This window comes from Myripristis murdjan, chromosome 11 (genome assembly GCF_902150065.1).
Source record: "Myripristis murdjan chromosome 11, fMyrMur1.1, whole genome shotgun sequence".
NCBI classification, from domain to species: Eukaryota; Metazoa; Chordata; class Actinopteri; order Holocentriformes; family Holocentridae; genus Myripristis; species Myripristis murdjan.
The window spans coordinates 8,531,012-8,544,098 of record NC_043990.1 but is presented as its reverse complement, the minus strand read 5'-3'; the positions used below and the strand labels follow the sequence as shown (position 1 = coordinate 8,544,098).

The window sequence follows — 13,087 nt, the reverse complement described above, 5'->3', positions numbered from 1 at the left end:
ACACACATACACACGGTCACAAACACACTTTCTGCTCTATGTCTCTCTTACACACACACACACAGTTGTTCCTTTACAGATAGACACACCACACCCAGATAGGTGCAGAGACCCAGGAGACACTGTGGCAGCCATAAGAGAGAGAAAGAGAGAAACCACAAGGTTCCCACCAGAACAACAGCTGGATCAGACAAAACAGACCAGGCCTGACTGAGTCCGCCTCGCTCTCCATTTCTTCCACCCCCTGCAGGTTTTCTCCACTCTGAAGGTCCCAGACTAGACAACCACCGCCAGCCAAGTCAGCGCAACCATCCCCAGCTCTCTTAGCCCAAACATTAAATCATTTACCTTTCCATTGTACTGGACAGCTGGCAAGTAAACTAAATTTAAACACTGAAAGGCCCGGAGCGATTTCTGATATTTACCTACTGAGACTTTATGACCCTTGTACTACGCTGTAAAAATCTTGACATGAGAGCGTAAACAAATCTAATTAATCAATAAAAATAGCATACTAGTAACATGATCAGTAATAGGCGGCACAACTTTTTCAGAGTAAAATTCAAGCAGTTCTCAAGCATTTTAAAATAAAAAGGTATCTAAAGCAAAACTTTCCAGACTCTCAAAGCCTTTATCATCACATCATAATTGTTACTACTGTTTCATAATTGTACTATTGTTGCTACGGTTACTATTAAACTGCAATTGTTAAAAAATAAAGTTTACAGAATTCCTTTATACCCACAATCAATGTATACTGTCATTTGTTTTTTATTTGAATTTAGTTTTGCATTTTTGTTTTCAATTCAGTTGGGTTTCAGACAGTTTCCAGAGTGGGTTTGCTCATTTCAGTTTAGTTGTTACTTGTTTCAGTATTAGTCTTAGTATTTTTATTATTATAATATGGGTGTATTTGACAGGGACAAGATTCACTAAATTCAGAACAGGTATTACAATACAAACACGTGTGACGGCAACTGACTGAGTCATGTAGACGCTGCAGTTTCAATAAACATCAGCACCAATGCATCCTTACGCTTGTGTTGAAAAAATTGTGTTGACATTTTCTGTGATTCTTTTTATTTTAGTTGGTTTTGTATGTACACAATATCATTTCAGTAATTTCAGTCAGTTTGCTGGTTGGGAGCAGGTTCTGTGGACAGATTGCAGGACAGAATTGCTGTGGATCGCCATTTACCCTGATTAACCCATTTATCAAAAAATAATCAACAATGACAATAATCATTAGTTCAAGCCATAAAGCCAAATGGGCCAATGTTTAACCAATCAAGTCATCATTTGTCCCTGAATAATGGGGCAAACCTTATTATCAGCCCCTACACAGGACGTTGCATAACTGTGATACGTTCAACACTGCAACTTCTATGAATGTTTAATGCCCACACAGCCCACAGTATGACTGCAATGAAACTCTTAGCTTGCAGGGGAGGTTTAGGTGGCAACATAATGAGCCATGTTGGTTTGATATAGGAATTTGTGGTTACAAAAGCATCTAGGATTATACTGGCAAAGCAACAGAAGATGAACAGAACTGTGTTATAAGGTAAGGGACACATAACATTTACGCAGCATTTCAAAATGTTGGATATTTTACATTTTTAATAACACAGCGTGGAGGGGGGAAATGCAGGTGGGCCTCCAACATGTGTGCTGGTGGGAAAATTATGGGTTGGATCAAGCCAGTCCAAACAGCAAGAAACCAGGGCAATGTAAAGCAGTACTTTCCTTTAATAACTCCTGAGGTGGTGCCCTATAGGAAAATGTGAATTTATCAAGCAAATTTTACCTCACGTTTGTACTTTGTTTCTGAATGATTTTTTTTTTCAAGCTGAAGACTTCCCAAAGGGACCCAAATGCATTAAACGTCATTGTGAGAGTTTTTCAGCCCTCCCATTACAGTGTGAACCCATCTCAGCCTACATGCTGCCACCTAGGTCTCTCTAATTACCAGAAAATAACCTGGCATGCTATCTCTAGCCAACCCTATTCGCTACAGCAGACTCACAAGAGAAAAAAAAAAACACATATGGCGACTGGTGGATGCTTTTGCTCTGACAGTAACATGAGTGTCACTGCTTTGGCATAGGGGGGCCAAGTTGGAATAAAATCCCCAGCCTTGGCAGCGCTTAACCCTGGCAGTGTTCTGAAGGACCACACCTAGTCTGTCGCTGTCTTCCCTCCGCAGTGTCTGTCCAAGGTAGCAGGCAGACACACAGACACGCCGGCTTCACAAACCAACCATAAACGAAGCCAAAACAACCACAGCTCTCCCTCAGTCTCCACTCAACAGAGAACACAGCCCTGATACAAGGTAATGCTCTCTCCCCACCTATTAGTTTGTTTGACTCCAGCCAAAACCAGCCACGGAAAGAGCGTTCAACAATCGAGCCGACACCTTCTGTCGCTCTCAGCCTGCTTCAATGTCATGTCCTCCAAAACAGCTCCAAGGGAAAGCCGTGTGGGAAACTGCACGTCTTTATTTGCTGTTGAATAAGCATCTCACTGAGAAGGATTTATATGATGGATCGAGTGGTCCAACAATGAGTCAGAAAATGACATTCCTCAACATTGTGATATGAAATTAGATATCACCTGGGATTTTGAATGTTGTAATATGCTGATATAGCATAAGTGTTGTATTTTCCTGGTTTTACAGGCTGTATTACAGTAAAGGGATGCAATTTCTTTTGACTCTTCTTGCTGCTCTTATTTGCATCTACCTGCTTAGCCATATGCACATTTCTACTGCTTGTTTATCAAAAATCTTGTGTATAAAAATCTTATGAAACCACCAATAATCATCCCTACAGTACTGTCGATATGGATGTACTTGGTCAAAGATAACATGCTATTTGATTTTGTCCGTATTGCCCAGCCCTATCTCAAAATGCTGACACTAAATACTTAACATAAGTAATTGGAAGCCCAAATGTGAGAGCACAAAGCCATTTTACTGTAAGTACTGTCAACCCATTTAAAAGAAATGAAGAGTTTATGCAAAAGGGACTCGCCAGTGTGTGACCTGACCACTGCTGATGCCGGAAGCCTGGTATCCTGTCAGGTGTTACAGAGATATCGATCCCCCTGCTGAAACCTTCCTTATCTGCTCAGTGAGGCGAGTCGCTGGTTCCACTTGGCCTGCTCTGCCCTTTCATGTGCCCTGCTGGGGCTGACAGCCACGGAGCCAACACAGATACACTCCCTCGTAAATACTCACAGATACACACAAGAAGGTGAGCTGACAGACAAACAGGCAAAGACGTTTTGTGGATGATGAGCACATTCTTTGAATGTTTACTGAAAACTGGTGCTTCCCTTACAGATGACAGTGCGCAGATAGAGGAGAAGCCTGCACTTTGTCTAAGTCTAACCTTTATTTCTGCGGTTCAGGAGCTCCAAACCTGAATTCCTCATAGCAAATTACATGGCAGCAGATCCCTCAGGAACACCTAGGCTCCACAAGGCTCTCACGCCAGACTTTCCCAGACTCAGGCTGAGAAAGGCAGAAACTTAATATAATACACAACAACCACAGTATAGTGCCTTTAGGCAAGGCACTTAAACCCCAACAGCTCCAACTGTGCCTGATCTGCAGCTGGGGCTGTGGTGCCAGACACCTACAAAACGTGTGTGTCCAGCAGAGAGGGTTTAAGTCATCAAAATCAATAAGCATGATTGTGTACGATGATAATCGAGACTGATTAAAATACCAAGGGGATAATCCATTACCTTTACATACTGGAGTAATATGAATTTACTCATGTCAAACTGGTTCAAAGAACCATACATTCACTAGGCTGTAGGAAAACCTAAAATCCTAAAGAAAAATAAAATAAAATACCCACAGCTTAGGAGCTCATGTGGAGCTTTGGTAATACTTTGACAGACTGAAACCTTTAGATTTCCAAAATGTTGGAGGATTAAATTTCAGGCAGCAACACCTTTTTAAAACTGACTGTGCTCTGAGCTTACTTTTTTTCTTATATGCCTTTTTGTCCAAACCCAACACAAACGTGAAATAATGCACACACAAACACCAGAAGGAACCAAGGAAAAGAAGCTCAGGTCTGGCTGCAGACCTCTAATGCTTTGTAAAACAGGTCTTTGGAGCACACTGTTGTTGCCAGTTCTACAAGAATAAATTCTACATGAAAATTAACTAAAAATAAAAGGATGCCAACCTGAATGTTGACCCAAACCCAACTCTTGGGTTGATCATGACTGTCGAGCCATCTTGTGCCCGAGGCCCTGGTGTTTGTTTGGCCAGCATGGCCCGGCTCGGGCGACTTGCTGCCTGCCCTCTTGGCTCTGTACGGGTCAACAGAGCCACTGCACACACACACACACACACAAACATTTCCAGGAAAAGAGGCCTTCCGCAGCACCAAGGGATGACAGTGGCATGACAGCGGCAGTAGAGGCCGGGGCCGTGGATCAAACGGTCACGGCTGCTGTCTGAGAGGCAGCAGCTAGACGACACACCAGAGAAATGCTGACGTCACTCCATGGTAGTTTTTCCAGGCTCTGCTTGTCTGAACTCATTTCACTTGGTATCAGGAATGTGATCAGGTCAGTGCAAAAAAGGAGGCAGGTCATTATAGGAGGAAAGCCAGTAGAAAGGTTATTTCCTGTGAACAGCACTGTCCTTTATGTATATTGTTTTGGTTGTTTTTTCTCTCTCTCTTTGCTGAGCTTTGTCGTGATCTGTTATCTGTTATCCAACCGAGTCGTGATTTCTACCGTCTTGATTCTTTTTGGCTGTTTGTTTCATTTGTGGTGAGATCTTTTTATGAGCCCCTTGGGTTTTTTTTTTTTTAAATCCCACACAATCTGTTTTTTTCCTTCAATCATTTTCTTTTATTTTCTTATCTTTTTTTAAGTAAATGGGCTCAACAAAGTCAAAGAGTAGCATTGTGTCCAGAAACACCAAGACTAAAAAAAAACACATCCCTGCACTTCTGTCACCAGCAACTCTTCGCCTCAAGACAAACAACTTGGCCTCAACTTGTAGCGGTATTGTGTTGTTTCTGCAGCTGGTGCCAACAGTATAATTCCACTATATTGGTGAGACAGCTACACAACAGACTTTTTCCTCAAAGGAAACTAACAATGCCTTTTTTCTCACAAATTTAGCTCTCCGTTCATTAGCTCCAGGCCTGCCCTCAGACTAACAGTGTTATTGCGGCTATTTGGATTTGCATGAAGACGCCTTGTTGTTCCTCCTGTAATTACAATAGGATGACTCAACTGCCCACAACCAAATGGTCTTCCTCAAGGGCAATTTGGTCTCGCTGGTAAAAGTCAAACAGTCACTTTGTTGTGAATACAGTCTGACCACATCAGTGTCAGGTAGAGCCGCACAATGACTGACACATGGGCACACACATGCACACACACACACAAACTCACAGTCATAAACAGCAGCCCTGCCCTAACCAGGCTTAACACCAGCTAATTGCTCATGTATGGCCCCTTTCACTACACACACACACACACACACACACACACACACACACACACACACAAAGTACAACAAAGCATGCTGGCTCAGTGGCTGGGCCGTCTACAGCTGTGACGTCTCACATGTGGCGCGTTGTTGATATAAGGAGTAACACAAGTGGAAAATTGGAGCTGGTGGGGCCAGACTGCTGACTTCCTGGTAGGAAGAGAGTGGAGCTTGACCCATATATATTTATACACATAAAATAGGCAACAGGCTTGCTGACGGCCACAGGAAACACAGACAAAAGGTCCGTGTAGCTCTGTGCAAAAAGAAATGAGGACGTAGACAAGCATTTGCCAACCTTGGGCCTGGAGCTCTTTGTGAGGTCTCTTGAAAAAGTCCTAATCCATTCTTCTCTGGATGTAGCACAGTATGAAAGCACAATTTTCATGCACTGTAAGTGTCTGAGTAATTTCATAAACTCAGTATGGTGTCACCAGGCAGCACGGTGATGCAATAAATCTGGTAGTGGTCTGTTCATTTGATGCCACTCTGAGCCAGATGGGGGAGCTTGCAAATTGTGGAGTTAACAAACAACAAGATATGAAAGGGAAATCCACCACAAATGGGTGGCCCTGTAGCATCAGCAGTAACCCTACAGTCAGCCCTGCAGCAGTGACCCCCAGTTTGTCTTGCAGCTTGCTCCGTGCACAAACTGGGATCACTGATGCTCATTTATTTCAGATTCTCTCAAGGAGTTTGCTATCTTTATAGCCGCTGCCTGCATGGTTATACAAGTGCACACGTCCTCTGACACTGACAGTCTAGCCTCAAACTGACTCATCTTGAAAACAAGCAAAGAATGGGATGTAAACAATGGAAATAGATCATACACACGTGGCCCAAAAGACATACATTAAAAAATGCAACTCATTATGTGACACTGCTGACCAATTGCAAGTGATGATAGGTGAAACGGTGCAAAAATACTGATGAGCCTATGCGCACTATGGCTATCAAAGTCAATGCAACACTTCATTTTGGTGATGCGCCGGCCATTTTGCATTCACAGTCATCTCTCTTTCTACAATACTGCCAGCTTAAAGAAAGATTTGACTTCTACCTCCAGTGACAACAAGCACCTGCCCTGCTAATGTTTTTGGGCAAGACACCAAAACCATACCAGCTACAAGGCTGCTGTTCTCTAGCTTTGGGAAATAAAAAAACATGGCAATCAATTTTTGAATTCCACAACACTGACGCTACCCACATGTGTTTTATGGGAAAAACTAAGAATATCCTGAAAACATTATGGAGGTGAAAAGGTGATGCCATGCGCATGTGACATCAGAGGGCTGAATTCCTACTCTTGGCCTTTGTTGTGCATCTTCATCACTGTCTCGTGCTTTTTTTTTTAGCTGACTCTCTCCACTGCACACTACCAAAAGAGAAATATCACTAGAAAAGGGAAACACTAAATAAGAAACTCAAGCATACATTAATGGAAGCTGGTATGCATCACATGTGAAATCCTTACAAAAACAGAAACTACTGAAATCTTGCAAACCTGTGCATAATTTTACACTTAAAAGCAAACTGATGATTAAATGTCGAAAACAGCCGAGCAGCTACAGTCAGAAACACCTCGGAAGCCTCTGAGCTGAAAGTGGGCCAAACAGCATAGCCAAAGCACAAAATCATTTATAAATAGACAAAAGGGGGGGTATTCCCTGCCGCATGGCACATGGAAGAAACCAGGCAGGCTACTTTTAAAACCAAGCGGAAGTGCTGCATAACCTTGCTAATCTGATCCTCTGGAGAATGGAGGTCATTAAAAGAGAATACAATGTTCAGACGTCTGAAATAGGCCACACTGACATGTTAGACAAAGTTGTGCTCTAAATATAAAACAGCTATTAAAGCATATAAAGCTTAAAATAAAATAACGTTTTTTGAGATTATGGTCTAAGTGCACTAACATGACCAATGAAGCTGCTTCTCCACAGGAAAAACATTTCTTTGAGTGGAAACGTCCCACTGATGAAACCAATTTCTGTTTGATATTATTTGGATAACAAGGTGCATGCTAACGATGAAAAAGATTATTTTGTGTATCCTGGTGAACATTTTAAGTGGGTGCACTTACGGCAAGACTGTAATTTTGGGGCAATGTACCCCTTAAGCATCTTCAAAACAAACCTTAAAAATGACAACAAAATGACTGCTGCTTTTTTGCTCATTTCAACATATTTTTGTATTTTATTTTATTTTTTCTCTAACACTGACTTTGTACTCTCCAATGTGGCCGCAAAGATAATTGCCTATGACAGAATATCCCATGGTGAAAAACTTTTTTACAAATCAAATTTGCTTGTGTAACATTACTCCTGCAGAAAAATGTTACCTGAAGCATTGCAATGCACTCAGAGTCGCGTTTGTGATTATAATGTTGAGTTGTGGTGTGGCATTCCCCTCTTAAATGGCCCATTATGGGCACTGGAGCTGTGCCTGCCCAAGATTACCACACAGAACTTTAGACTAAACCGACTTTCAGAGCACCTAGGGGCACAACAGAGGAGAAATCAAAAAATATGGACGGAAAATCATAACCATTTGAAAGAAAACAAAGAGGTTCAGAGCAAAATAACAAACAACAACAATTCTGTGTGTGGACAGACCAAAAGTACATTTGAGGCAACTGGAGCACTCCATTATAAGCGACAGTTTTGCTTTGCCCAAATTCCTGGAGCGGCTTGGCACAAGTTTGTTACCTACCAAGTTAACACAATCAACTTCTAATCTAACTCTTCCGACAGTCGGGGACCAAACGGAGGGTTTGAGTACATCAAAGAAAACAAGGGAAAACAGAGACCTTTGTGAATACAGACATTAGGTGAATTTTTCCATTTTAGCAAATAATACAACCCACGAGTAAACCTGGGGAGATAAACTGGTGTGTTAATACCATTCACTCAAACCACTACTTAACACCCAAACTTTGTGTAACAGCAGAATGGAAATGATGTTAACACTCCAGTCATTTCCCATCCTCCACAGTGGGCAGTGATGTCGTGGTAAACAGAAGGATGGGTTTATTTCCAGTGCATTTAAACCTACAAAGTTAATATTTGTACTTTCCCCCCCTTTATCTTCACATGTATGCCAGCCTTGAAAAGCTTGGTAAACAAACTTTGGATGGGTTTACCCTCCACCGCATCCTTTATCACATGCTGAAAACTCATCTTTTCAATAAGTACCTCATGTTACCTCCCTCCTCTGAATCATATTACCCCTCTTTTCACCGTAATGCTCTCAAAACCCACCTCTGCTCAGTTTAGTCTCACAGGAATATTTTCTGATAAGGAATGCAGCAGGGCCCCTCTCCTATACTCAACTTCAATGTGGTTTAAAGAAAAAAAAAAAAAAACTTCCTCTCTCTCTTTAACCTTTATACTATTTATTTGCCTATCAATTGTCCTGTAGATCTGGGGTCACGGGAGTTTTATCAGGACATTATCAGAGGTCTGATTACCGCAGGCTTTCCTAGTTCCTGGATGTGATGTTGATAGCCTGAGGAATTACACTTACTCTTACACTGCAAGTCGTTTTAAGTCATTCTAAGCAAATAAATGCCCTAAATGTGAATTTTGCTGCATAACTGGATCCCCCTGGCCCCTGATCCTGCACCCACCACCACCACCACCGACTCCTTACAATGTTAGCGATCGAGATTTTCACCTCATTTTTTCCTCCTCGTTTGTAAGTCACTCTGGATGGAGGGTTCAGCTACTTGAATTAAATGTTATGAAAATGTTTTTAAAAAAAATAAGGGATTATGTGGCTGCTCAACACGGCGGGTGCTTTGTCGGGGTGACTTTGTGGGTCTGCTGAAACAATAACAAGAGAGTTGGATGGATTCACTCTAGCGCCATAATTTGTCACACTTTCCCTGAAGCGGAGAGGAGTTTGCTTAGCATGCTAACCAGCTAGCCGCCAAGCTAGGCGCTGCTGTTTCCATTTCAAGAAGAACAGCGGCGTCTGAAAAAAGTTTACGGAGCACACGTAGACTTCATCTTACCCGAATCCCCCGGGGTTTTCATCTTGGTTGACTTTGTTGGCGCCGGTTCGGTCAATTTCCCCGTCGGCTGGTAACTTCAGACTCTACTTTAGCTCGTCTGGTAGCCAAGTTAGCTAGCGAAGTTGACGCTAGCCGTGACACCCAACTCCTTCCTCCGGTGTTTGTTCTCACAAGTGGCTTGGGAAAAAAAAAAAAAAAAAACTCCCCGTTCACTTCAGCAGCGGCGCTTTTCTTCTCTCAAGTCGCCGTTAACTTCTCACGGGTTGTCGCATTTCTCCACTTCTTCGATGTTCTCTTAACTTTTTTTTTTCTCTTTTGCGCCCAAGTGTGTTTTGTTTTGTTGGTGTGTGTTTTTTAAGAGTGAGGCTGAGGTGAAAAGTTGCCCTGAGCTTCGGGGGGAAATCCAGCCGCCCGGCTCTGAATGGCGCAGCTCGAAGTTTCGGAGAGCCGCGCCGCCGCCGATCCTGGAGCAACGGAATGCAACGCGTCTACAATTTCAAGACGTTTGTTACAACGATGTCGCATGGTCGATTCCTCCTCCACATCATCATCATCATCATCATCACCACCACCACCACTAACACCGACACTGAGAACAGCGGGCGCTCCGACAGGGAGGGAAAAAAGTACCAACTCCGCTTCTCTCTGATTTCTCTCCCTCTTTCTCCGGCACAGACTTTTCTTTTTTCCACTCACTCACTCACTCACTTCGTGCTCTCAACCCCCCTCCTCTGTCGGGGTGTCGTGTTTCGCTCTCCTCCTGCCACACGGGGCCGCCCACGCTGACCCACGGAGGGAGGGAGAGAGAGGGGAACTGAACGCCCACTTATCTCCGAAGATCGTCTATGGGTTGAGATGACGAATCCGTTCGAGACAAAAATTGCAAGCCCTGCAACATTAACACGTGGTGCAAAGTACGACGGCGTGTTCGGGCCAGTGTAGAGGGGAAAAAAAATTACAGATTAATATTCCAAGAAAAAACTTGGATATTCTCTAAGATTAAAGTGATACATTTACGAGAAAAAACGCTAAATTCTGTTAATATAAAGTCACTAATTTATGAGTAAAAAACTTATAAAAAACTTATAGTTTTTCCCCCACTTTTGTAGGACAAGGAACCACAACACTTAAATTATAAATCCCATTCTTGGTTCTTGTTTCTTGACCAAGAAAAAAAAGTAAAAGAGAAATTATTTTTCCATTTTTTTCTTGTTAATTTTTTAACTTTATATTTTTTTCTCATAAATTTGTGACTTATTGATCTCAGAATTTTCATATTTTTTCCCTCATATTTTTTTTTCTCATGAATATACAACTTTAATCTCAGAGAGATTTTTTTCTTGCAAATTTGTGACTATACTCTCAGAATTTTAAGTTTTTTTCTAAGAAAATTGTGATTTTTTTTTCTCTTGTAAATGCACCAGAGAATGTTAGAGTTTTTTCTTGTGAATTTACTAGTTTTTCTTGTAAATTTACTGCATCAATCACAGAAATTCTGAGTTTTTTTCTCAGAATATTAGGAGAATGTCTGTTCTACTCAATTCACGGTCCATGGGTATGGTCTTCAGTTGAATATGTCACTATCTTCCATTTAAATGTTTAGGTTTTCTGTGGACCTAATTGCCCACAAACCAGAAAGACTGCAAACTGTCTGAGTTATAAATTTTGATATTTGTGATGAGTGGCATTGGAGGAAGACAGTTGTGTGTTTTTTTACGAGTGGGTTATATTGTTATTTTGATCATGTGCAGTATGTGCATTATATTTTTCTTCAGTTATTAATAATATGCAAAACTGTATATAGTCATGGGTCTGGGAAAAGCTGTTCACATCAACCTCCTTAAAAAAATTGTAGGCTCCAAGATCTCCCACTTCGATTGCATGAAGTGCATCAACAGCTGGCAAAGACAGCAGCAATTCAACTGGTGTGTGTAATCTATGGAAGTAAAACTGTGCTAAAGGAGGAGCAAGTGATGGTTTACATGCCCTCAGAACCTCGGAATTTTGTATTATTTTGATTTTCATACTTCTGACATTTTTTATTTTTATTTTTGTTTTGAGTGATCCATTGTCTTAATACACGATCTTCGATGAGGGCTCGCTGGTGGTGCTTCTTCCTTCTCTCTTCAAGTCGGTTGTCGCTCGCTCCCGCGTTTGGCGCGTCACGGCGTTGCTGTGGAGACCCGTCCCCGCCGCGGGTGATGCTCACCGGTAAACTGCGACACCGGAGCGGCCAGCGAGCCGCCATCCGGTGCGGGGAGCCCGCCGCGGAGGCCGCCGGACCGTCAACAAGTGTTATGTCCTGCAGGAGAGGAGGACGGGGGAGGGGGCGAGACACTGACACTGACACAGGCTGTGATTATGAAGGGACATCATGCTTTTATTAGCATTACTGGCTCACACACACACACACACACACACACACACACACACACACCACACCACACATACCACACACACCACACATACCACGCACACACAAACCTCTTCTTTTCCCACACTCCTTTCTTCCTTTCTAATGAAGGGCCCTTCAGAATCTACATCAGCTCTGAAGAGGCAGGAGGAGAAAGAGAGCTGAAAGAAAGGAACAGTAATTACTCGAGAGCATGAATTGAAGAGCAGGGAGCGGGCTGAGCTGAAGAGCGGGTGGAAGGAAGTGAAGTGGAGAGAATAAATATGGATTCTTTCTTTCTTTTCCTCCTTTCCTTCTTTTCTACCAATCACTCCTCATTGTTGTCACTTGTGCTGCCGTCTCCCTCTCTCTCTCTCTCTCTCTCCCTCCCTCTCTCTCCCTCCTCTGCTCTCCTCATTTACTTTGAGTGGCAGCGTGTGGGAAGTGAAGGCCAGCCAGTGGGTGAAGTGTTTCATGCGACTGTCACATAGGCACTCACACACACACACACACACACAGAGAGAGAGAGAAAGCCAGTGCTGCGGCAGCACAACAATGTCAACAACACAATAGAAAACACCGCTTTCCTCCATCCTCTCTCCTGTCACCCGCGCCTCTCATCTGTAACTTCCACCAACCTCCTCCTCCATAACTTCCTACTCCTTCACCTACATAACGTCCTCTCCTTCTTATTCACCTCCATAACACCCTCTCCTCTCCACCCCCCTCACCTCCATAACATCCTCTCCTACTGCTTCACCTCAATAACATCCTCTCCTCCTCCCTCACCTCCCTAACATCCGTTCCTACTTCACCTCCGTAACATTGTCTCATAATTCTACAACTCTAACTTCCTACATAACACATTCTCCTATTCCTTCTCCTCCATAACTTCATTATACTCCTTCACCTCCATCACTGCCTCTCCTACTCCTTCACCTCCATAACTTACTCTCCCCTCTTTCATCTCTATAACTTGCTCTCCTTCATCTTCAGTTGCATAACCTCCTACTAAAATACTCCTTCACCTCTACAACTTCCTCTGCTACTCCTTCACCTTCACCTCCATAACCTCCTCTCCTTCACCTCCATAACCTCCTCTCCTTCACCTCCATAACTTCCCCCTGCGATGCACCAACATCTCACATCTAGA

At 42.8% G+C, this 13,087-nt stretch overlaps 1 protein-coding gene across 1 annotated transcript in view; it reads right to left on the bottom strand.

Annotated features, from left to right (window-relative positions):
- Positions 1-10,450, bottom strand: part of erf (Ets2 repressor factor) — a 42,910-nt gene extending 32,460 nt beyond the window's left edge. Inside the window, exon 1 of the mRNA XM_030063499.1 lies at positions 9,543-10,450. Coding sequence (XP_029919359.1) covers positions 9,543-9,564 — 22 coding nt within the window. The 5' untranslated portion in view covers positions 9,565-10,450. The remainder of the gene's footprint in view (positions 1-9,542) is intronic.
- Positions 10,451-13,087: the final 2,637 nt, after the last annotated feature.